Raw genomic sequence first — 27,035 nt, 5'->3', positions numbered from 1 at the left:
TATTTGGGAAACTTAGAGAAGCATGTCTCTTGCCTTTCTGGTAGTGAGAGTAGTTCTCAGGAAGAGTAGAGGAGGGGAGGCTGGATCTATTTCTCTTGACTCCCACATCATTTAACAATACAGTGAATTTGATTCCCAGTGGTCCATGTTGTGCAAGGCATTCGTTCTGAGGATGCAAAGATAAATTAGGTGTTATCCCTGCCAATGAGAGGCTTACAATTTAACAAAGAATAACGAAGTTATTGTAAGTATGAAAACAGAGACTTATAAATAGTGCTTTGGAGAAGTGGAGGTTAGGGGAGAAATTAGTGGTTAAAATAATTAAATTTGGTCGGGGTCATAAGATTAGGAAGTGCTTCACAGAAAGTGACATTTGAGCTGGGAATTGAGGAATGAGTAGTCATTCTCTAGGTAAATTAGGAGGGAAAGGGCACTCTAAGCCAGAGATTAGGGTGGGGATGCGGATGAATGAAGCAAGAAGGTGCATGGCCTCTCTTGGGAACTACAGTTGCCTATAGCTATAGCAAAAGATAAAGGAGAGAAATCTGTAAGGAAGGGTCACACTAGGAATTTCAGCGTTATCTTGTAGATGATGGAAAAACAGGAGGTTTCTAAGCCAGGAATTAGCTCGGCTGCAGTGGAGAAGAATAGAAGTGGGAGAGACCGGAGGCAGGGAGAACTGTTAAGAGCTATAACAGTGGTCTAGAGAAGAGATGACAGGTTTCAAATTTAGGGCAGTGGCAGAATGACATTTATGAGGTAAAATAGGCAAGTCTTTATGCCTAAGTATAGGATAGGAACAGTTATAAAATGGCCCTATGATTTCTAGCTTGGGAGAGTGGGTAAATGATGTCTCTTCACCCTCATGGAGAATAAACATGGAAGGAGATGGAGGGAACAGAGGAAGTCAAGAGAAATGAATTTGCATACGAAGTCCCTGTGAGTCATGTGAAGTGGATTGTGTAGATATGATGCTCTCAAGAGAAGTGGAGAATGGCATTAGAGATTTGGGGGAGAAGTATCACTGTGTAAGTACAGCCATTAGGGCATAATCAGCTGGCAGAGTTGAGTGGCAAGTATAAGAATGGGAAGTAGAATCAGTAAGTGGAAGTCTCTGCTTTACAATGAGTGAAAAAATAGGGAGTGGGGGTGACAGTACTTTGATGGAAAGAGTAACTGAGGGAAAAGTTTGCTTTTCTGCTTTGATTTTAACCTGTAGAAGACTTGATTCTCTTTGTAGGCTCACTAAAAGGGGCCGATGAAGAAGAAAAGAATAAAAATAAAAGAGATGATCAACCAATGGGGCTGAGTTCTACTGCTGTTGAAAGGAGATTTGCTCTAGAAAGAAGTAGTCATGCCATTTCCTCTAGGAGAGAAAACCAACTTGAAGTTTGAGCAGAGGATATTTTAAGGAATTCCTGTTTGGAGGCCTTGAGGGGAAGAGAAGTTGGGTGAGACCATGAAAAGATAAAGGGGATGAGAAATAGAAAGATGGAGTTAAAGGAATTCCCAAGCATGTGGAAGGAAGGCCTAATGCACATATAGATTTATTCTTTGTTCAACATTTATAGAGATGTTCTTTTGTACAACTCATTTCAGCTTAGCCAATTATAGAGCTGCGGTAATAAAGGGATTTTACTTCTGGCTTCTTTTTATGTGTCAGTTAATTTACATGCCAGGCATTGTTCTAAGTGCTGGGAACAGAGCAGTGAATAGATTAGACAAAAACCTGTATCTTTGTTAGGTTTATTGTCTAGATGGTGGGGAGACAGACAATAAAGGAAGAAGTAAAGGTAAAAGTGTATGTCAGGTGGTGATAAGAGCTGTAAGAAAAAGAAGATGAAGGGATGAAGAGGGTCGTCATTTTCAGTAGGATGGTCAGGGAAAGCTTCACTGACAGGGTGACATTTTACAGAGACCTGAAGGAGGTGGGGGGCGTAAGACCTTGAGATACCTGGGGAAAGATGTTCCTGGGAGCAGCCACTGCTCCTGTGGGACCAACTTGGTGTCTGCATCAGGAGGCCATGTGATTGGGACAGAGTGAGGGAGGCAGCGGAGGGACACATGAGGTTACAGACATCCTAGAGGTTCGGGGTATGCAGGATCTTACAGGCTCCTGTGAAGACTGCCTTTTTTCTCTGTAGGGAATAGGAAGCCATTGGAAAATTCTGTGCAGAGGTGGAATGCCATAATCTGACTTACATTTTAAAAGGATCACTCTGGTTGATCTCTTGATACTAGATTTTAGAGGTAGAACATCAAGAGTGGAAGCAGGAAGAACAGTTGGGAAGCTTTTGTAGTAATATAGATTGTACTGGCTGTGAAAAACAAGCTTTATTGAATACGCCAATTCTGGATATATATATTTGAATTGATCGTTCTACTAGTACCAAGATCATTGAACTCACACCAGTTATAAGGGGAACTATCCGCTGTATTTGGGTACCTTTTTTTTCTGGCTAATAAGCAAGGAGTCAGTCAGGAAGGTTATAGGTATCATAGGAAGTCACCGAGATAAAGATATGTATGGTGCATTTATATGTAAAGATTTGTATAAATTTTAATATTGATAACATTTATTAGCAATTTAGTTTAAAATTTTTTCCTATGAAAGAAATCGAAGTCTTTAATTCTGCTCTTTTTCTTTTCTCTTTTTTGAAGTTTGGTTGTGAATGTCATGCAGAGGGATTCTATCCCATCAGAAGTGGACTACGAAACAAGGCAGGGAGTTTATTCCATCTGTCTACAGCTGGCAAGGTATGTTAATATATTGCATCAATCTCACAGGGCAATACTGGACTTTACTTTTCTTAACAATCTTGTTATTTTAAATAGCATGATATGAGCTCGAATAAGTCTACCTTTTTACTTCCTTTTAAGATTTTTACTTGTCGGACAAACAATGCCCACGTTATTAGATGAAGACCTCACCAAAGATGGCATAGAAGCACTTTCTTCTCGCCCATTCCGAAATGTCAGCCGGCAGACAAGCAGGCAGATGTCCTTATGCGGTACCCCAGAAAAGTCATCCTACCGACAGTTGTCGGTGTCCGATAGGTCTTCTATTAGGGTCGAGGAAATCATCCCTGCTGCACGAGTTGCAATACAAGTAAGTGATTTGTGTGTTCAAGAATCAGTAAGTACTTCCTATTTAGAAGGCACTGGTTGTGAGGAGGGGCCACGCAGATAAAAAAGTGATTCACATAAATATCGCCTTCAGGGAACTTAGGTGAGAAAGAAAGAGACCCTTTGTGCGAAATAACTACAATTCAAGGAAAATATCAAGTGTTAAAAGAGAACTACAAAGGCAGAACGGTCTGCGGGCCTTCAGAGATGTGGAAGAGTTACCCTCACCTCTGGCTGTCATAGATGATTTTATGTAGGAGGTAGCATTTGAGGTTAGCCTTGAAGAACAGATAGAGATTAGATATACAGAAATAAATATGGAGAGTTAGGAAAAGGAGATTGGTTCAAGCAAAAGGGAGGATGTGAGCACATTCGGAAAGAAAAAACCAAAGCCTTGTGGGAGGTCACGTGGTAGTTCATGCAGGCCAAAATGCAATGTGGAAAAGAAGGGAAATGGTAAAACCCGAATCGGTAGCAGGTAATTTAAAGCCAGAGCATGGAAAGCAGAGTCTTTGTTTTACAGGTAGCAGAGAGATATTAAAAGTCTTTGAACAGTGTGAAAGCATAAAAATGTCCTTGGAGGGAAAAGAATCTCACAAAACTGAGACCAGTAAAAAGGCTATAGAAGCCAAAGGAATGTGTCCTGGTACTACCTTTTCTCATAACACTCTTTCCATCTGTAGACAATGGAAGTAAGTGATTTCACTTCCACAGTGGCTTGTTTCATGAGACTTTCATGGGCTGCAGCTGCAGGACGACTCGACCTCGTTGGGAGTAGCCAACCAATTAAAGAGAGTAATTCTCTGTTTCCTGCTGGAATTCGAAACAGGCTCAGCAGTTCAGGTACTGATTAAAAGGATAAAGTAATTAGAACATTGGGCAAGATAGCTGTAAGACTCATTTATGTATAGGTTGTTGAGTCACATAAAAGAAGGCTTTTCTTTTGCTCTTGAGCGTTAAGTAAAAATTCATCAAGCTATACATTAAGATTTGCACACATTATTGTATGTATATTATACTTCTTATAAGAAGAAAAAAGCATTTATTTGTAAGCAGTAAGAGGGAAGCCAAATCAGAGTGAATGTAAGAGGGAAGCCAAATCAGAGTGTAGTTTGCTGAATGTAAAATGTCGTGAGGCCAATCATTGTGGCTGTAATAAAAATTCATCTAGAATTCCTACCTGGAAAGGCATTTTCTTGGTCTGATCATTTATTTTGTTAGGCCTTTATAAATAGCTTCACTTTTCAGCTTCATTTGGCTTCCCTGCTCAACCTCTGTGTGTATATATACCTCAAAAATAAAAAAAGTTTTAAAATGTATGACATACTTAAAGTGCAGAAATGGTAAATGTACAGAGTTTTTAGGATTTTTACGTACACGTAAGGGCATCTGGTCAAGATTAGGAGCATTTTTAATATCCTAGGAAAAGTCCAGCATGCCTCCAAAATTGTACTGTTCTCTCACCTGAAGTTAGTTTTGCCTCATAAAACACATTTCAAGTGCCTCCAAATGTGTTTTAAGTACAAAGCAGGTGGGGTCAAATAAAGTCATTCTCTTGTGTTTCTTAGACCAAGGTGTCATTTTGAACTGTTTAATTTCACTTGAGGATTCTAGAACACATTAAAAGAATATTAGACTATCCTGCTGATCCTATGGGATCTGCAGTAATCTTCTACTTGCCTGTTTCCAGGGAGCAATTGCAGCTCTGGAAGTGAAGGAGACCCAGTGGCCCTGCATGCAGGCATCTGTGTACGACAGCAGTCCGTGTCCACCAAAGACTCACTGATTGCTGGAGAGGCCTTGTCTCTTCTTGTCACCTGTCTACAGCTTCGGAGCCAGCAGCTGGGTATGCAGGAGGCTTGCTTGCGATTCATCTCTCTTAGGGAAAGGCCAGGTTTCCATTGGGAATTGTTTACTTTCCTTCATAGATAAGGTCATATTAATAGAAATGAAGAAGAAGGAAAGTTGGCATGCGAAGTGGGTAAGAATGGTACTAGAGTAGTTAAACTTTGAATATTTATTAAGCACCTTCTATATATAAGGTTCCACAGTAGATGTTATAAAGGCAGTATGTCCGGCCCCCAGGAGTTTACTGTCTAGTTGAGGAATGAAAATAACCCAGATTTATAGTTCATCAACTGTAGAATTAGAATTATATATCAATTCCTAAACTGATATATAGCATAATAATGACTCCACTATTAAAAATGGTGATACTTAAGATTTGCCCTTTTATCTTTATTGTTGGCCTTAACAAACTAGGGCTATTATTAATCATACTTTTAACCTTAGAACACCCCAAGGCTCAGTCCCCTCCTCACTATCTTGTCTCTGTCTACACTCATTCTCTCAGTGATCTCATTCACTCTCACAGCCTTAAATTCCCTCTATTTACTGGTAACACCTAAATTTGGATCTACAGCCTGGACCACTCTCCCGACATCTTCACTTGGATATCAGATACATTTTCCAAACTTAACATGTCCAGAACTGAACTACTGATCTGGCCCACGTCACCCAAGAGTTTTCCCAATTTAATTATAAGCAGCTTTATTCTGGCCAAAAACTTTGGAGTCATCTTCACTTTTTTTTTTTCATGCCCCAATTCTAATCTGTCAGTACATCCTCCTCTAAACTATATCTACATTCTGTCCCTTAGTACCACCCTCTGATCTACCATCATCTCTTACTTGGTTTATAGCAGTAGTCCCCTAACTAATCTCCCTGCTTCTACCTTGTAGTTTATTCTCCACACAGTAACCAGAGTGGACCTTCTTAAATGTAAGTCAGATCACATTACTCCTCTGTTTAAAAGCTTGCAGTGGTTTCTCAGTTCATACTGAGTAAAAGCCAAATCTTTACTAAGACCTTCAAGGACCGACACAGTCTACCCCCTTGATACCTCTGTGCCTTCACCTTCTGCTCTCCCCATCACCCACTGTGCTTTAGCTACCTTGGCCCCCTTGCTATTCCCTAGTACTCCAGGCACATTCCTGCCTTAGGGCCCTTGCACTGGCTGCTCCCTCTTCCTGGTATGTTTTTCTCACATCTACCTACATGGCTCTCTCTTCCTCATTTCCTACAAGTCTTTGCTTAATGTCACCTTCTTAGCGAGACATTCTCTGACCACCTTTTTAAAGAAATCACAACACTCTGTCACCCCAGCACTATCTAAACGCCTCACCTTATCTTTTGCCATATCAGTTATCACTTATAGCATACAACATAATTTACTTGTTGTGATTGTTGTCATCATTCCCTCTGCAACTAGACTACAAGCTCCATAGGGACAGAGTCTTTTGTCATTTTGTTCGCTACTGAATCTCTAGCACCCAAACACTGCCCAATGAGTGGTAGGCCCTCAATAAATATTTATTCAGGGATGAAGTCTTAACAGCTCCACTTTTAAAAATTGTATTAACACATAGGAGCTCTGTTCTTCATTGTTATTACTGATTCAGGCTGCCTGTTAATGAAGAATCGGTGATCATTATGTATTTAGTATAACATCTAAATTCATCATGTAAGATAATCAAGATAAACATATAGAAAATGTTAGACATTTATGGCACATCAAAATAGTATCCAAATTTATTTTAAGCAAGAATGCTTTTGAAGGTTCATATATGAGAAATATGTCATGAAATGCTTTTGAACATATGCCATGCTCTTAAATTTTCCTACAATTGTTTAATTTTAGAGATATTTTCAAATAAAGGTGAAAAAATTTATAACTTCCCTTCAAGCTTTTTTATGGTAGGGTATATTTTATAGTTCACAAGTATTGATGGTTTATCAAGGCGAGACATATTTGTTTTGTAACTGGTATATTTGAGGCATTGCGCTAAAGTGTGTTGGTACAAAGATGACCACCACATTGTCCTGCTCTTGAGCACCTTAAAGGCTCACAGACACAAGAGGCCATTGTTGAAGGTTCTGAATTCAACTCCATGAATTTCTGCTATAGTTAAGCTTAAGAAATTATTCAAAATTTTTGAAATTTTTAAAATGCATTTCCTAACTTAATTTTCCCCCTACCCCCAATTCTTTTTATTCTTATCATTAGCATCCTTCTATAACTTGCCCTGTGTTGCTGATTTTATCATTGATATTCTGCTTGGATCACCAAGTGCTGAGGTAAGAATTGTTTATTTAAAAAAAAAAAACCCTTTGGTCCTGTTCTTTCATGAACTCTTTGAATACCTGTGACATTATGAGGAGTACAGAAGGAATGACATGTAGTCTTCTCAGAGAGTCATACAAAGGGGCGGCAGACCACTCTGAAGCAAAGTGACCATTTGGACTGTCTGCCCTCTTTTCTATTCCAGATTCCACCAAAAGTTAAGAGACTAGTGCTATGATTAATTTGTGTTTGTTTATAACAAGCAAAATGTCACAGCATCTATAGCTGGCAAAGCAACTGGCATTACGCATCAATATTCTGGTCAAAATCAAGAAAGACCAACTTTAAGCCATGAACTCTTATAATTCTGATCTTCTTACATGACCTTTAAAATAACTTTGAAATACTTGAAGAGTTTTTAAATTTTCATTTATATTATAAATCTATCGATTGGAATAGATTTGGGAAATCAGTTCCCAGACCACACTTCTTTCTAATTAACCCCTAGTTTATTCAATGTAACCTTGACCAGTAATAATTGAAACACTCATACCCTTATAGTATCCTTTAAAGTGTATACTTTAAAGGAAAATCAGTTTTATAGTAATCTCTAAGTATTGGTTGATTTACATCCTCTGCCACTGATACTGTAATTTCAGATTCGCCGTGTTGCCTGTGATCAACTCTATACTCTTAGTCAGACCGATACTTCATCTCATCCGGATGTACAGAAGCCAAATCAGTTTCTCCTAGGTGTGATTCTCACAGCTCAGCTGCCTCTCTGGTCCCCGACTAGTATTATGAGAGGAGTCAATCAGAGGTATGAAATAAAGATGGAAAAGCTCACATGGTACAGAAAGAGAATAATGATTTGTATACTGCTCCCCTATTGTCCACTGTGCATTATTGAGATGACAGAAGGATTTCTCCTTTCCTATTCTAACATCTGTGTCCTGAAAGAGGTCATTTCAGTGGTTCTCCCCATTCAAGACAGGAGAGTTAGAACAATAACAGGCTTTCTACCTCTCAGTCACCCCAACTCCCACTTCCACCCCTCTGGTCCACCTACCCCAGAGAGAAAGAGTTGCTCAGTTGGTTGATGAGAGCCTGAAATTATTTCAGTTCCCTGTATAAAAGTCTCACTGCTCGAACCCACATGTACATCCCTCTCAGCTTAGCATACTTCATAAGTTCACACCTGGACATAGCTGGAGTATCCTAGCTTTCGTTCTTGGTTTTGTATGTGCCTGGGCATGTAAGAAACCTTGTGATCCACTCATAGAATGACTTAAGTAAATCCATTCTGCCTGCCCCATCTCGTCTTGGTGTGCTAGCCTTCATGCAAGGGTACCCCAGTCCAGGCTCAGGTTGGGAGATGGGAGATTGCACACTGACCTCACGTTAAGCCAGTTTCTCCAACGTCTTGCTCCCTGAGAGCCCTTGCTATGGGACTTATAAGGTGCCACAAAGATAGGTGAAATCTGTACCTACTTTCCATGTGTATGTGTTTTATAAATTGGAGCCCTTGAAGGGAAGAAATGTTAGAACTAGTCCAAACCTAAGCATTCTAATTTGGTTATATTTTTAATGTAGTAAAATATACATAACAAAACTTAACATGGTAACCATTTTTAAGTATACAGTTCGGTAACATGAAGTATATTCACATTGTTGTGCAACTGTCTTCACCATTTATCTTCAGAATTTTTTCATAATCTTAAACTGGAACTATACCCATTTAACAGGTCATTAAATATAAGAGATTGATAAAATTTGACCCCATAAAAATTAAAATTTTCTATGTGGAAAAAAAATTCAAAAGTCAGTTAACACACTAGCTAAATAGATTTGTAACATATGACAGACAACTAGCTAATTTTAATAATATATAAAAAGTTATAAATCATTAAACAGTAGGGGTTTTTTAGATTTGCTAGAATTTTTTCTTTACTGTGGCAAAATATACGTAACAAAATTTACTATTTTAATCATTTTTAAGTATGTAATTCATTGACATCAACTGCATACACATATTGTGCAGCCATCACAACTATCCATTTCCAGAACTTTTTCATCATCCCAACTAAACAATACCCACTAAACAATAACTCCCCATTCTCCCTTCACCGCAGCCCCTGGCAACCACCATTCTACTTTCTGTCTCTATGGATTTAACTATTCTAGGTACCTCATATCAGTGGAATCATACAGTATTTGTCCTTTTGTGTCTCACTTATTTCACTTGGTATATGTTTTCAAGATTCATCTATGTTATAGCATGTATCAGGGTTTCATTTCTACTTAAGACCGAATAATATTTTCTTGTGTGTATATATCATATTTCGTTTAGCCATTCTTCTGTAGATGGATATTTGGGTTGTTTTTACCTTTTGGCTATAATGAATAATGCAGCTATGAACATAGATATACAAATATCAGTTTGAGTCTCTGCTTTCAGTTCTTTTGGGTAAATGCTCAGAAGTGGAATTGCTTCAAATTATAATGTGGTAATTTTATGTTTGATTTCTTGAAAAACCACCATACTGTTTTCCACAGTGGCTGTACTATTTTATATTCCCACCAGCAATGAATAAGGGGTTCATATTCTCTACATCCTTGCCAACACTTGTGGGTTTCCGTTTGCTTTTTATTTGTATGTTTTTAATAGTAACTATTCTAATGGGTGTGAAGTGAGATCTCATTGTGTTTTTGATTTGCATTTCCTAATGATTAGTGATGTCGAGTATCTCATCATGTACTTTTTGGCCATTTGTATATCTTTGGAGAAATGTCTGTTCAAGTTCTTTTCTCATTTTTAAATTAGGTTTTTAATGCCCAAGTTTGGTATATGTTTTCCCTAATAATGATAGTAATGATGATAATAGCAGTTACAATGGACTGGCTGTGTGCTATACAGCATACTGAATTCTTTGCATATATTTATCATTTAATCGTCACAGTGTTCAAATGAGTTTGGTGGTTTTATTATCCTCACTTTTTGAATCATAAATCTTGGTTCAACAATTGCGGTTATCATCAGTGCATTCTTGAGCTTTTTATGTATATTTGTTTATATATGTGCATGTTTATTTCTAATACTCTAATAAGCATTTTAGAAATTAGAAAACTGAAAGAACTGAAATTGTCCCTGGGCACCCAGCTATAAGGAGTGGAGCCAGAATTAAAATGAGGTCTGCTTGACTTTCAAACCTGTGCTTTTCACTATTATATTTGCAGAGAAAGCTTCATTGGTTATCCTAAATTTAAAAAAAAAAAGACTTTCTCTCTTTTCTTACTCTGCTTTATTTTTCTTCTTCACATTATCACCAGTTGACACATATATGTATTTTTTTATTTGTTGTCTGTCTCCTTTGTTCACTGTTCCCCTAAAACAGTTCCAAGCGTAGTGCTCAATAAGTATTGGTTGATTTTTTGAATGAATGAATGTAATTGGTGCATTATGTATGCAATCAGTGTATACGTCAATACAAAATGTGATAGATTTAATAAGTTTCCTCTCTTTATACTATTATTCCTATACTGTGTATTAGTAAAATCATTAGTGTGCTTCTTGCTAAAATATTGAAGTTGAATTAATGTAAAAGTAGTTATTTTATGCTTAGGAAAAATCTCATTCAGTTTTATTAACTTATTATAAGGAAAATGCTTTTTTCAAATCAACCTCTTTTTAATAATTGAAATGTGTCTGTTTTTTAGGCTTTTATCTCAGTGTATGGAATATTTTGATTTGAGGTGCCAACTATTAGATGATCTGACAAGTAAGTAAATGTCTAACTTTGATTTATGGGGGAGGGTGATAGGAAAGAGTAGAAAAGAATGCCAAATAGACATTTCTAAAGCTGACTTACCGTATCTCAGATATAAATGAGATTATAATTATTATTTGAAGTTGAATTTTATTTTTTCTGAAAATAGCATATAAACCCACATACCAATTACCTCTTCTCTCATTATATACCCAACTATTAATGTGTTGAGGTTTGTTGATTTTAAAAATTGTCACATTTTAATTACACTGATACAGAACTATTAGGAAGAGACTTTATCTCTAGTATAGTTAATTTTGACAATTTTAAAGGTTGATCACTGAAGGAAAGAGGGAATCTCGAAGTATGTTGATAGTAATAGAAGTGAGTGATAGAAGTCAATTATAATTATTTAACATTAGGTGATTGAAATAGTGTTAGAAATTCTGTTGTTAGAGTGTTCGAATTTTAATCATCTGTGCTTACTTTTGTATAATGCAAATATATATTGGAATTCTCTGTGTAAATTTTAGTTGTCAAATCAAGAGTTTATTAGTTTATTTCCCACCCTTTCCCCAAAAGATTTATTTCAGCTTAAGAGAAATAAATAAAATAAAAATCAAGGTCAACAAAAATATTAATTGGAAAAGAATGTCAAGGCCAGGAAGAAAAAATACCTTGCATATATGCAGACCGTAAAGCCCCACAGAGTCAGAATTTGGGTGTGAGGTTCCTGGAGGACAAACTTATAAAGGAAACAGGATATTGTCGGTTGTTCTCAGTACCCTAGAAGAAGAAACAAAATGGTTTCTCAAAAAAAAAAAAAAATCTTTTGCCCGGCATTTAAACCTAAAAGAAACTTCATACAAAAGTCTGGATGTAATGAACACATAAAGCCATAGTGGCTAATAATACGCCTCAACACCATCTCTAAGGCAAATGCCTTCATCAGTTTCCTAAATAACTCTCAAAAGCTGAGGACACAGTGCTCTGAGCACTGGAGTGAACTTGGTTTTGTTGGAGCCTGGGATAATATAGTCTGAGTGAATGTCTTGACACAAAGATAAGACCTATTATATCTAGAGAAGTAGACAGACTACATGTCCAATTAACAGTGTAGCCTGATAGTGCATTTTTTATCCAAGCTTCCAGTGAAAGTTGGGCAGCAGCCAGCAAGGTTTGCTGTCTGGCTTAGACTTGGAGAGTATCTACTTTGCTTCTTGAGGACTGGACTTGAGTTGACTATATACATACAACTTCAGGATGCATGAACAAGTTAGTTAGTAATGTAGGCCTCCCTAGTGTCATTGAGTAACAAATGAGGGATCCAGCATCCCTTATTAGGATGTTGAGGACAGGGTGGGCATATGTCTTGAAATAAGCTATATTCGCCATTTTGGAGTATTTTCTATATGCCAATGCCTGTACTAGGCACTTTACACACAGCAGCCTCATTTATAAGGTGACAAGGACAAATAGTAAGTGGTAGAGACAGGATTCATATCCAGTGCCAGTCCAGCTCTTGCTGACCCTGAAGTATTCCATTTTCACCTAACCATCTGCGACACTGCTTGCTTGTGTTTGTAGAGCAGTGGAAGTAGAGCATGATCACTCCTCTCCTCCCCAGTCCCAACTTCCAATATAGAATCTTGTTTTAAATCCTTGTTTGGAGGGGAAGTGAAATTCTCAATACAAAAGATCAGAGTCGTTCTCTGGAGTTCGGCTCTTTGGTTAGAAACCTTCTGCTATGCTGTTAACCTCTCTCCTTTGCAGAACTCCACCTTTTCTTGGCTTAAGTAACAAACCCTTCTCCAGAAGGGTTTGTTCCCTGAGACATCTGCTAACACCCACCAAACCAAGGACTTTGGGACAAGGATTATCTCCTTCATCTCATAACCCCAGCATGTAGCACAGTGACCTGCACAGAGGAGGCACTCAACATATGTTTAGTTTATGACTGATAGAGTGAGGGAGGGAATGAATATGTATGAGCCTTCATAGTCCTTGTGGGCAGCAGCTAGAGCTTGCCATTTGTTAACAACAGGTTGTTTTTGTTGTTGTTGTTGTTGTTGTTGTTGTTAGTTTGTTTTTGAGATCTATGAAGTGAAAGATTGAGACTTGACTTTGGTCACTTTAACTCAGGATTTTGACAACGTGAAGTAAATCTCTCTTAGAAATGGATTTTTGTTTCCTTTTTAGCTTCAGAAATGGAGCAGTTAAGAATCAGCCCAGCTACCATGCTCGAAGATGAGATTACTTGGCTGGATAACTTTGAACCTAATCGCACAGCTGAATGTGAAACCAGTGAAGCAGACAACATCTTATTGGCAGGACACTTAAGACTTATTAAACCCTTCTTTCACTCTGTGGGGCAGAAAAGGAAATGCTTGGTAATTATTGCTTCATCATATTGTGTGACAGCATACCTCATTCTCAGTTATTGCCATGGTATTGTATGTAATTGGGAAAATAAGATTGGTGCAAAGTGTTCCATAGAAAATTGACCCTTCAGGCAATAGGAAATTGTCTGGAATTTTAGTGGCTAACAAGTTTAAGGTATATTTTACCTGTGTCATTAAACTATATAGAGAATTTTACAGTGTTCAAAACAGTTGGATTACATAAATGCTTAGTACCAAGTAAAAATTATAATCCAAAAATTATAATCTTTTTTTGCTATTATGTGCTTTATAAAATATAATCTGTTGTATATCTTACTCTTTTTAAGAGTAATTTTCACCTGGAGAGGCAGCCCCCAATCACCAGTGACCCCTAGATGGTAGGGTACATATGAGTTTCCTGGGGTATACATGTAATTTGTAAAAGCATATTCAATATAATAATTATATTCAGAAAACATTAATTATCACTTTTATCACACAAACGAAGCTCTATAAAAATCTTCTTGGCTATTGGAGATACATAGAAAAGAGTGATTCTAAACCAGGTTGAGAAGGGCAAATCATTTTTACCTAAAATAGGCAAGATTTAAAAGTTTTCAGGAACTCTTATGAGGAATCCCCTGTGCCCAAAGTAAGAATTAATTATCCACTCAAATCATTCTGTTTTGTTGTGTTCTTGGCATTTATGTTTCTAAAGTGAAAGTTTGACTCCTTTCACTCTATTGTAAGCTCATACAGGATGGTACCCCCGTCAGTTGTCTATATTTTTATCCCGTCCCCTGTCTCTACCACTCATCCCCACCCCTCTGTCCCAAGAGCTTTACCCTGCATTATAAGTGCTCAAAAATAATGCATTAAATTGAATGCCCTGCCATTGAGTGGCCTTGGGTATCTTTGCCGCTCTGATAATGAAAGTACAAGACAGGATCTTTGATTTAAAATATGTGTTCATCCTCAACATGAATATTATGCTCTATTCCAGGTTCATCACTCATTAAACCATTGTTAGATGACTTCCTTTTCCGAGCTTCTAGAATTATTTTAAATAGTCATTCTCCAGCTGGCAGTGCCGCCATCAGTCAACAGGACTTTCATCCAAAGTATGGAAAATGCACGTTGTGTTCAGTCTTGGTAAAAATTCTAATTCGAAACTTTAGTCCAAAAAGATTTTAAGTTGGAGTCTGTCTTCCATCTTGTGAGTGTGCATAGCTTATAAGATATTATCCACTATATAAAGAAATGCATGTAAAGAAGCTTAGGATAAAGCCTGCCTACCACACAGTAAGTGCTGAGCAAGTATGCTGGTATCATTATTATCAAAATGGAAGAATAAGTAATAACATTCCAAGAGAAACTGAGGTTGTAAGAATTATGCCACAGTAAAAGTAAGCAGGCTCTAAGTCCTGAGAGTTTTTTCTAGGAGAAAAGTATCAATGCTTTAGTACATGAACCTTGTGATTTGCTGAGTATTAACTGTGTCCTGATAATTGAAACTGTTGGAGATTGATTATAGTGGTGATTTTAGAATCAAATTTTATATTAGTTCCTATGGGTCGAAATTTAGAAGACCCTTTTGTAATGCTGACCCTACTTAGGTGATGTTTATACTCAGAGATAGGAGGAAACAGCTACCACCGCCATCATATTTGCTCCAAATCGAACTTAACTTTGTTCTTTTTTCCTGAAAAGTAGAGTTAATTGAGTAATCCCAAAGAAACTGAGGATTTGGTATTTAACCAGTGGAAAAAAATTTTCACCTAATTTTAGTGGTTAATGAAATGGGCGAGGCATAATCAATATTTTTATGGAATCTTAAGAGGTATCTTATCATGTATGAATATCTCTATTTAGAGATTCCTTATTAGCAAAATCTGCTTTAGGTAATAAATCTTCATTAGTACTCTTGGGGTGTCCCTAAGGCTGTAACCCCTATCCTCACCACTGCCCCAGTCTTGTTCTGGAAGATTTGGTGCTAGCTTCATGGGAGTCTTTGATTAAAACGGTAGAAATACATGAGTGTTTCAATTTTCAGTGAACAGAGAAAATAAATCTTCAGTTTTATTGACATTTTTATTCATGAATCTTTCCTTTTACATTTATTAAAAGTAATCCTTCCATCCACAAGGAGTTGTGTTAATCATATACAGTGCCTTAGATAGAAAAGGAAACATTTATTTCATCCCTCCCTAGTATACTGAATGGTGTCCATTTATCGCAATGACTCTCAGCCTTTGCCTACCTAAACCCTAAAGCCAAAAAAGAGGTTTAAAATACCCAGAAACTCTTTTCACAAGTAATACTATTCTTATATCACACTAACAACAAAAGAACTTCTTACTGTTTAGCCCGTATATATGGTACCTATTATTCATTCTTCACCTGTCCTTTGCAACCCAGAAGTTCAGATAAGACACAAAGGACAGTGCCCACTCCACAGCCATTGTCATCAGTGCCTGGCACAGTGCTGATCTAAGAGCCTCCAGCCCCCACTTGAACACATCTTCTACACTCCACTCCATAAGTGTTTCTCTCAGAGGTTGGATGTCCTCTTTTCTGTGTATCCTTCCTAACCAATGATATCTCCTCTGTATTGCAAGGTTGGCATAGGTGACAGTGAGAAATTACTGTTTATCCCCAAAATGATTTCTTTGAAAGGTGAGCAGTATATGAAGCCTTTAGTTTCCTGCAGAATGCTTGCTAGTTATTTTTTATTGTCATTTTAAACAGATTGATTGGTCATACTGTGTGTTTCTGTCTCCCTTTTTTTTCTAGCAAAATGGAAAGTTGGTTAGTCCTTAAAGAATTTTTTTTTTTTTATCTACAGACACATATAAAATGTTTTACAAGCTGATTTGTATAGCTTTTTTTTTTTTGCTATTTAGATATTCAAATTTCAGGGTGATATCTGCAAAACCCTTTCTTGCTACCTACTTTAATTAAAAGATGGTTATTCCCGTGTTGTGGTTTTGGTAAAATTTCAGACTCTTTATCCTCTATTCTTGCTGATACATCCTTTAGATAAGCATATTCTGGAATCATAAGTGAAATGTTTTGCTACCCTACCTCAGTCCAAGAAGATATTTAGTGCTCAACCATATTCATCTCTCCACTATTCATGGTCTCTTTCTTTGTTAAGTAAGCACTGCCCACTAGATGTACTAGATAGAGTTCTGCCATCAGACCTGACTTAACCCTGTTTGAGGAATTGCAGCTCTAATATTTTCATTTCAAATGTTGGTTTAGATTAATGAGCAAGCTAAGTAGATTATTCACTGTTGAATTGACTTGCATCTCTTGTTTTTAGGTGTAGTACAGTGAATAGCAGATTGGCAGCCTATGAAGTCCTTGTAATGCTGGCCGATAGCTCACCTTCAAATCTTCAAATTATTACAAAAGAACTACTTTCTATGCATCATCAACCAGACCCCGCTCTTACCAAGGAGTTCGATGTAAGTTTCTAGATTCCGATGCACTTAATTTTTTTAGAATGACCTCTTAAATATACAATTTTAAAACTGTTTGCATTATCCTCATTACAAAGAAAATCAATATTATGCTTTTGCTTATGTTTATATCAACTATAACCTATAGTGTATTATAGTAACACACTGTAGTATATTACTAAATGGAACCTTTATAATTAATTAAAGGAGAGACATTTTCAGTTGGTTGATAATTAGTCTCAGTTAAAAGTGGCACTTCAACCTATTTTTTTAGTACTTGGCACAGTGCAAACCCAAATAAACATTGGCTCTGTCATAGTACAGTCTATGTTCAGTTAAACTCAACTAAGATTTATTGAGTTTACTATGCACTAACAGATGTATTAGGCTTTTGGAGCTCAAAAATGAAGTCCTCAAGAAGGTCAGTGTATAATGGAAGAGACAGACCCATAAGCAGATAATTTCAGTATAATGTGATAAATTATAAGATATGTCCTAAATGCTCTACTAACAGAGGGGCACGTCACCACCAGATGGTGGTATCTTACAAGGCTTCTTAGAAATAATAAAATTTAAAATAGACCCATAAAGACTAGCGAGTCAATTGAAGCAAAGTGGGAAGGTCATTCTAGCAATGAGAAGAATGTGAGCAAAGCTCTGGAAGCCATAAAACAGCTTTGTATATGATCTGTAAGAGGGAAGCTAGTTGCAAGTGCACTGGAGTACCAGACCAGGAGTGGGAGGATACTTTTAAAGCTGCCTTTACATTCTCCACTAAGGTCACAGAGTTAGTCTTACAGTCTTACCCCTTTGGATGCCTGAGCTGAGTTCTATGGAACATACAAGTTAAGCAGGAAAGGAAGTGGGAACAGGTATTCTACATAGAGGAAATAGCAGTTGAAAAGTAAAACGTGAGCACATAAATTGAGAACTGTTTTGGTATCAAAATCTGTAGTTTATAATGTTTATTTTATACTATGTTTTAGTTTTACATGCATTTATTTAATAATTGGATTAAAATTAAAATTTTATTTTTTTATATGTCAGTGATTACATCAGCATAATGAAGAAAATCTTTTTCTTATATAAATACTTATATTTTTAGCACTGTTATAAACCAGTTTTTCTTATTTTGTAACTCTTTTTTAATCTATGCTTTGCACTACAAATAAATTACAATGTTAATTAGATCTTAGAAATTGCTCTAAGTGTATGTTGAAAGTTAATGAAAAGTATATAGTATTTAGCAATTTCTTTCCAAAAAGACCTACAGGGTTTTGTCAGTTATTACATGGGTACAGATACTTGATATATGCAGATAATATGATTCTGGTCATGGCATTAGAGCCAAGATTCTACTGTAATAGCATTTCAGAATGTCTCATTACAATATCCTTTTCCACTTGGAGAAGTGCCATGTTGAACTATATCTAAGATGCCTTGTCTTGATTATTTCTACCTAGAAAATCACTGTACTGGAATCTGTATTATTATAAAACATTTTTAAGTGAAATGTTAGGACATTTACCTGTTTATTTAATTGTGTGCTTACTAGAGGAAGTTCAATAGAAGAATGTTACCTTCTCGAAAAAGAAGGCAAGGGATATGAGTTGTCCTTGAGCATCCAGACTGGTCAGGATTCTTCACAGAACCCTATTGTTTTTTTAATTTTTCTTTTCAGAATACTACCTCAGTTTTAAATATATATTAGTATATTTACCTGATAAATGCTTAGCTGCCCTACTAGATTATAAGTTCCTTGAGGTCAGGGACAAAGTATATTTCTGCGCTCTCTCGTATCCTTGACATAGTTTCTGCCACATAGTAGACTCTTAATAAATATTCGTCAAATGATAATCAAGTGACTGAATGCATGACTACATAATGGATAAACAAATACACACTATATGCTAGATACTTTATGAACTAAAAAGAAACATTGAGATAATAGTAATCTATAATTTCATTAGTATCCGCAGAGGTACTTCATGAACATAGGTTTTGCTAACATGACTCATAAAACTCTGGATTTATAAATCTGTGAGTATATATTTTTCCTCCTCAGACATCTCATATAGCTGTGAGGAAGTGTGCTGGTGGCAGAGATACTAATTCTCTCTCATTTCTCCCCACCCCTTTCCTAGTACCTTCCCCCAGTGGATAGCAGGTCCAGTGCAGGGTTTGTGGGTCTGAGGAATGGCGGCGCCACGTGCTACATGAATGCAGTCTTTCAGCAGCTGTATATGCAGCCTGGTCTCCCTGAGGTGACTTCCTTCCTCTCTCTTACTTGGTGTCATAAATAATTGTGCATTGCCTGAAAATTGATCCACATTCATATAGTGCATTTTGGGGTTTTCTAAAACTAGACATACTTAGGGATTCTTTAGCAGTTTCTGGGGTATATATAGACATTCGTTTATAGTCACACATTTTTATAAATCTAAGGTAACATGCTGCCTGTTGGGCAGATGGATTTGACCTAATATGATTTTTGAATGCATTAGTTAATTTCAAATTCTATTTCATAAAATGGCTAACATATTTAGTATTTTAAAAATATTTAGACTGTCATCAGCACTTTATAATAATATAGTAGTGGCTTGTGATAGAGCAGTATTAATAGTTCCAGGTTTTCATAATCCAGCAGAGGTTCAAAGAGATGATTTCTTCATTATTACACCAGCTAGAAAGTATTGAAGCTAAAATGTGCAGAGTTACAGCCACATTCAAACATAAGTAGCATTCTACAAGAACAGTGTGCGTACTTGCACGTACGTAAGTTGAGGTTTTCTGTAAAGCAGATAAATATTCTAACTTAATGCTTTTTTTTTTTCTTTTTAGGCATTACTTTCAGTGGATGATGACATGGAGAATCCAGATGATAGTGTATTCTACCAAGTGCAGTCGCTCTTTGGTCATTTGATGGAGAGCAAGCTGCAGTATTACGTACCTGAGAACTTTTGGAAGGTATTTCACCCAGTAACTCTTTAGATTTAAAGATGTTAGATCTTTGGAATTTGTCTGCATTCTTTTCTCTAGTGATAATTTTCTCTTGTCTTTATTAACTCTATTGCCAAGAACCTATAAAAGTGTTGTCTATACCATTCTTCTTGAAATTGGTTCTCAATTTCAAATGATTATGATGTTGAGAATAGTAATTTATAATTTTTAGGGAATTGCTAAACCTAATTATTTTGAGTATTTCTCATAATTCTTATTTTAGCTGTTTGAAATATTTGTTCAAATCATTCCTCTGAACCTAAGCCAATTTCACTAATGTCTCTAAATAAATAACATCTTTTTAAACATTGCATTACTTCCTTTCACAGGAAGAGTACCTTGTATTTTCTCCTATAGATTGGTTAGTTTCTAAGAGAGAAACTCTCTCTTCATGGCTTTGTATCTCACCCTGTACAGTTTCATAGACTTGTGATTACAAAGAGACCATGGAAAAGCATAGATGGCTAAACACTAGCTCATCTCACTTCAGGGAAAACTTCTACATCTCAGTAGCAAACTTGATTTTTAGAAGCATTAAGTGCTCATTCAGAAATTGCTACTTTTCCTTTAATGACATATTTCATTTTTGTTACATAGATTTTCAAGATGTGGAACAAAGAACTTTATGTGAGAGAACAACAGGATGCATATGAGTTCTTCACTAGTCTCATTGATCAGATGGATGAATATCTAAAGGTAGAAAAAGTTTTGTTTTTACTTTAACCCCTTCAAATGCTGTAGTATGAAAACAGTGGTTTAAGATTTGAGATTATTATGAAACTGACAAGTCAAAAAATTGATTACTTTTAGTACCATAACTATCATTTCTTTTGGGTTTGAACATCAAAACATACACAGATCTCTAAAATCCAAGATTTCTTCTTAATTTAACACTTGATAAAATATATAATTCTTAGTCTCTACTCCATAATAATAACCATTTGTATCTACTTACTCTTACTTGTATGCATCAAAGTTTCCTGACCCAAAGAAGTGCTGTAATCACTGGTGAACTGATGACCCCATGCAGAGCAGTCTTACTTGTCAAAGGATACATAAGTACCAAATTAAAAAGTCGTTTCTGGTGACCTTTAATCTAAAGCTTTCTACGTCTACCCAGTAAAACATGTGACAAACTTCCTAAATGGTATTGCCTTCTGAGTTACAGAAGGCAACGGGTATGGCCTCCCATCACTACCAACATGTGCCTATCCTCTCATCACTTGGCACAATTTATCCACTTCTTTTGTTAAATAACTTACAAATTTATAATACTCTTTCCACCTGAAAAAAGAAAAGATTGTGGAGAGTCGCTGCTAACTTGGTAATTGTAGCATGGGAGGATTCAGAATCACCACTGAGAATGCTTTCCTCGTCATCAGGTGCGACTGAACCATTCTCTTCCTTTTCTGATTTTTTTAATTACTCTTGACACGAGTCTAATGGGCTATAATCCTTTCATTAGTTCCCAGATTAAACTACCATATGACTCATTTTATTTTTGTGGTTAAATTGACATCTGTGCTTTAGCTTAGGGCTAAATAAAATTCCGTATTGAACAACTTACAAATTATAAATTTAAACTTTTTATTCCAACAGAAGATGGGGAGAGACCAAATTTTTAAGAATACTTTTCAGGGCATCTATTCTGATCAGAAGATCTGTAAAGACTGTCCTCACAGGTTAGTAAAGATATCATTGACATAAAAAAATTATCATTTTTAAATGATTTCTTCTAGTAGGCTGTGAATTTGCATTTGCTCATAGACTTGCAATTACATCTATAAATGTTTATTGAATTAAATTTCTTTGCTTTCGAGTTCTAAAATTTTTTTGTTGAAATTCATAATTTTAAGCAATTCTGGATTGTCAAAAATTGGCATTTTTATTTGTTAGTGTACTTTTTAAAGGATGAGGAAAGATTTTCCTCTTTGTGAATATAAGTCTCTGTATAATCTCAGGTATCGTGATAATTTCAAGATTTTTAAATTCCATTGTCAATCATGGTTTTTCTGTTATTTTCTAATCAGATATGAACGAGAGGAAGCTTTCATGGCTCTCAATCTAGGAGTTACTTCTTGCCAGAGTTTGGAAATTTCTTTGGACCAGTTCGTTAGAGGAGAAGTTCTAGAGGGAAGTAATGCATATTACTGTGAAAAGTGTAAAGAAAAGGTATTACATTTGCCCTTTTTAAAAAACAAGATTAATTTGTTATTCATGTACTTTGTCTTTATGTTTTATTTAACATCAATATTAAGCTTCTCTTTTTACTTCCATTAGGTTGTGTCATTCATTACTTATTCATATGGGTGGGAAAGGCCTGTAGAAATCTATGACTTTTGTATTTATTACTTGGCTGTTTTATTTTTCCCAAGGAAATAATTGGGTTTTGCTTTTCTTTAGAGAATAACAGTGAAAAGGACATGTATTAAGTCATTACCTAGTGTCTTGGTCATTCACCTGATGAGATTTGGATTTGACTGGGAGAGTGGACGCTCCATTAAATATGATGAACAGATAAGGGTAACTTATTTTTTTCCCTAAAAGTTTTTATAACCATTACTACCTCACTCCCTTTTACTGTTTCCTTTCCGTATTTTCAAATTTCATTTAAAATGTGAAAGGCTATGGTATCAGCAGTCTGAGGAGTATGCAGCCCCTTGTCTTAAGCAGCTGCTACTAGTGGAGCTATATAGTTTACCTATAAACAATAACCCTCATTTCTAGAAAGCATCTCAGTGTTAGCCATGAAGTAAAATGCTTTCCTTAATGCACAAGTAAGAGGTTACTTTTACTTTCCAAGACTTGGGAGCCATTCTGAAATTTTGTACTAAAATTGGAGAGATAGTCCTAGCTTAAATTAGGAAACATATCCCTCTTATTTGTGTCTGACTTAATTGGGTTTGGCAGTATATGTTACTAATCAACATTAATGTGCTCTTTTTATTTTTAAATAGTTTCCTTGGATGTTAAATATGGAGCCTTACACAGTTTCAGGAATGGCCCGCCAGGATTCATCTTCCGAAGCTGGTGAAAACGGGCGAAGTATGGATCAGGGAGGTGGAGGATCCCCACGAAAAAAAGTTGCCCTCACAGAAAACTATGAACTTGTTGGTGTCATTGTACACAGTGGGCAGGCACATGCAGGCCACTACTATTCCTTCATTAAGGACAGGCGGTAAGTTCTCCTACGAGTCCCTCACTCTGCCTGCCCTTCCCATAGTCGCTCCCTGTTCCCTTCTGCGTTCCTGAATCCCTCCTCTGCATTCCCTGCCCTACTTTGTCACCCTCACTTATCATTATGGTACAAAGAAGTTTTTGCATTGCATTGCTCTTTGATCATATTTCTTAGTGTTTTTTTTTTTTAACTTATTATAACTTTATCCCTTCAATTTGAAAGTTGTTTTAGAAATTAGTAAATATTTTAGAAATCAATAAATTAAATAACTTACTGTATGTTTCTTAGGTATTTTCAAATGGTAATCAGCTGCTACACTTGTAGATAATATTAAAATATAAATGCTGGGAATGGGGATATTTGTTTTTTAACCTCATAATTTTTGTTTTATCTCCGTACTCTAGGGGTTGTGGAAAAGGAAAGTGGTATAAATTTAATGACACAGTTATAGAAGAATTTGACCTAAATGACGAGACCCTGGAGTATGAATGCTTTGGAGGAGAATATAGACCAAAAGTTTATGATCAAAGTAAGATATTTTTCATGAGTTTCATTTTTTAATTTATAATTTTTCATCAAATTGGAAGCAATATTCTTTACATAAAAATAGATCTTATTCTTTTTACATATCACTGCTCTAGTTATATAGACCCATGAACTCTTGACATCCAGAGTGAAAGTATTCAAGCTGCTTATAGAAATTTTTTAAAATAATTCCTTACAACAGCCTTTGGGGGAGGCAAGGGACCAGGGGTAAGTTAAATTGAAGAAATGAATATCAAAGAGAAACTGATGAAAGCAGAATTTCATCCTTAAAAATAGTTTCAGAAGAAGTAGCTGTCTTAAATTTTTCAAATTTCCTCTTTATTTATATAGAGGTATGATTAATAGAAAAGACATCTCTAGCACCTGTGTTTTTAAACTATATTTATTATGCAGTGTAGCAAAGGAATCTTTCCACAACCCCTACCCCCAGGATAAAGAAATATGAGAAAAAATAGATCACAAAATCAATTAGAATTTGCTATTTGAAGAAAAAACATTTTGCAGAGACCTTAGCATTTCTGAAACCTGATTTCGAAATATTCTGGGGACATTTTAAAATTTCTACCTGTATTAGATTGACTGTATTAGATTTGACACCATACCATGGTAGTCATGCATCTAATGGTAGTAACTTTTAATGGCTGAAAATAGTATCATTGCCAAAATTTACCTAGATTTGGCTGTTCTATCCAGCAGTGGTTAAGTGAAACCAATTATAATCCCATCCTGTGCTACATAATTTATTTTTAAATGTTATTTGTCTTTTGATTAAATGCAGACTTGCCTAGGAAAATTTACCTTCTTTCTCTTAATTCTGTTACCATACAACTCCCTTACTCCCTGCTCCTCTGTATCACCTTCCGAGTAATTCTAAGCAGTACTCTAAAAAGACATGCATATTACTTAAAATCTCCATTTAACAAATTTAGTAAGTAGTTACTTGCTAGGTTTATGGGTCCTTTGTGGATTGTCAAGATCAGAAAAACTTTTTATTTATAAAGACTTCTTTCTTAATGTCTTGTTATAAAGCAAACCCATACACTGATGTTCGCCGAAGATACTGGAATGCCTATATGCTCTTCTACCAAAGAGTATCTGATCAGAACTCCCCAGTGCTACCAAAGAAAAGTCGAGTCAGTGTTGTACGGCAGGAAGCTGAGGATCTCTCTCTGTGAGTTTCTTTTCTGTGTAATTTGCTGCATGATTTCAGTAGATGGTATTGTGATCTTTGGAGTATACTATTTGGGATTTAAAGGTAATTGGCTGAGCTAGAGAGAAATTCTAAAAAGAAAATAAATAAATCACTCTATCTTTCTTTTTATTTTCTTTCTTTTTATTGCTACCTGGTCATTATTTTCTTGGCAAGAAGTTATTTTGTATTTCGAAAAATGCATGTAAATTATTTCATTCTAGAACTGAGATTTTTTAAAAAGAAAAAGGTACATTTATTGAATGTACCTTATGTACAAAGCATAGAAAGTACTATGCCAGCAATGTCAGAGAGTTTTTTTTAACCAGGTTGTCTGTGAATTTACACTTAGTATATTGAATCAGGAAAGTATGCAGTCTGTTTTTAAGTTGAGTACCCTGTTTATGTAGGTCTGACATGTTATAGCAACAACTAAAACAATAACCACTTTATATGAGACAGTTTTCTGATTCTGTCTCTTAGGTCAGCACCATCTTCACCAGAAATTTCACCTCAGTCATCTCCTCGACCCCATAGGCCTAACAATGACCGACTTTCTATTTTAACCAAGCTGGTTAAGAAAGGTGAGAAGAAAGGACTTTTTGTGGAGAAAATGCCTGTTCGAATATACCAGGTAAGAACTGTGTAAAAAATTTTAAGGGAGAAATCCAGATAAGTGTCAAAATCTATCTTATAGGTTCAAAAGTACTCCTGCTGGTCTTCTTGTGGACTGTTGTACCTCTAGTGCCACATCTTACTCACCTTATTTCATGAATCTTTCACAAACCAGGTCACAAAGATGGCTACAGACTCAAAACTGTGTAGCACCATCATAGACCTGCTGTGTGACTATGAGAGCCCCAGATAAAAAAAAGCAAAGGGAGTGGGCAAGAAAGAAACACATTGCTGAAATTAAATTATTATATATGGAGAGAAAAATAAGTTAGGATTCATAACCTTTAGGTTAAACTAATATAATGATGACCATTAATTATTGAGTACCTACTCTGTGCTACATGTTTTAAACAAATCCCTAATTCTTAAAATACTCTTGTGGAACAGCAGGTTTTATTTCCATTTTTAGATAGAAAAAAGTGAGACTCAGAAAAGGAGAAAGACCTGCCACTGTCAAAGGCCAGAATTTAAATTCAGAACTGTCCAACTGCCCAGTCCAGACTTTATACACTAATCAAAAGCTAAGTAGCCAGAATCAGAGAATTTAAGAAAAATATGGAGTCCTTCACTGAGAGAGAGAATTAAACCATCCGATGCAGGAAGGCATGGAGTTGCCTGTACTTAGGAAAAGTCTCTTTGTCCCTTCCTAACCAAAATAATGAGTTAAAATTCACTTCAGATGGTGGTTTTCCTAAATTTCCCACAAGGGTTTTCTTTAATGAATATTTATTCACCTTTTTACAGCTTCTTATATTTGAAAGGAAGATTTTCCTCTTTTTTAAAAAAAGCTTTAGAAAATGGTTTTTATGAACCCTTTTTACCTAAGGTATCACTAAAACATCATTCACATATTTGAATATTTTACCTTGTTCTTTTTAAATAATTATTAATTTTTTTATAGATGGTGAGAGATGAAAACCTCAAGTTTATGAAGAATAGAGATGTGTACAGTAGTGATTATTTCAGTTTCGTTCTGTCTTTAGCGTCATTGAATGCTGTAAGTACCAGCTGGATTGTTACTAAAGAAATAAGAAAGAATTATAGTTAAATATCTTTCAACTAAAGCATTCAGTGACTCATGCTCACTCTCAGTTGTTAACATTTAAGATTAGATGCAAAAAAAAAAATTTCCACAATGTGTCACGTATTGGGTGATATTAAAATACAGGCAGTGTTCAGAATGTATGATGCCGATTGTGAATGGATGTGGCTTTTGTAAGTGTTTTTGTTTAAATTTTATAATGACTCTAACAGTAGCCATTAGTGATGTCAATGGATATTAGGCTTTGTGGAGATTAATTTTTCCTCATTTGTGATCACACTTTACCAGACTCACGATTAACTTCCAAGTGTACTTCTCTTTCTTGAATACCATGATTATAATTTGCCAATAAAGGAAAAACTTTCCTTGCCTGTTGATAGATTACTTAACATCCTATGGTATAAACACTTAATTTTGAGAGGGCTTCATTAGAGAAATGAAAATGTCTTAAACTTTTTTAAAGTTTAACCAAAACATTTTCTACAAAGAACTGGCTAGAGTTTCCTTATTAATGTTTAAGTTTATCATATATGTCATCATTTTA

General features: G+C 35.8%; 1 protein-coding gene across 1 annotated transcript in view; it reads left to right on the top strand.

The window, feature by feature from the left end:
- The window catches only part of USP24 (ubiquitin specific peptidase 24), a 123,151-nt gene that overhangs the window by 69,351 nt on the left and 26,765 nt on the right, over positions 1–27,035 (top strand). Inside the window, 22 exon segments of the mRNA XM_039887268.1 lie at positions 2,662–2,757; positions 2,881–3,109; positions 3,810–3,969; positions 4,817–4,972; positions 7,193–7,263; positions 7,909–8,069; positions 10,967–11,028; positions 13,216–13,362; positions 13,365–13,406; positions 14,401–14,518; positions 16,723–16,867; positions 19,006–19,125; positions 19,703–19,828; positions 20,459–20,557; positions 21,461–21,543; positions 21,892–22,033; positions 22,265–22,384; positions 22,819–23,039; positions 23,444–23,568; positions 24,615–24,756; positions 25,258–25,408; positions 26,351–26,446. Of these exon segments, the coding sequence (XP_039743202.1) occupies positions 2,662–2,757; positions 2,881–3,109; positions 3,810–3,969; positions 4,817–4,972; positions 7,193–7,263; positions 7,909–8,069; positions 10,967–11,028; positions 13,216–13,362; positions 13,365–13,406; positions 14,401–14,518; positions 16,723–16,867; positions 19,006–19,125; positions 19,703–19,828; positions 20,459–20,557; positions 21,461–21,543; positions 21,892–22,033; positions 22,265–22,384; positions 22,819–23,039; positions 23,444–23,568; positions 24,615–24,756; positions 25,258–25,408; positions 26,351–26,446 (2,812 nt within the window).

The sequence above is a fragment of the Pteropus medius genome, unplaced genomic scaffold, assembly GCF_902729225.1.
Source record: "Pteropus medius unplaced genomic scaffold, Ma_sr-lr_union100, whole genome shotgun sequence".
Classification (NCBI taxonomy): domain Eukaryota; kingdom Metazoa; phylum Chordata; class Mammalia; order Chiroptera; family Pteropodidae; genus Pteropus; species Pteropus medius.
Note: the sequence above shows the minus strand (reverse complement) of the source record. Positions and strands in the feature narration are given on the sequence as shown.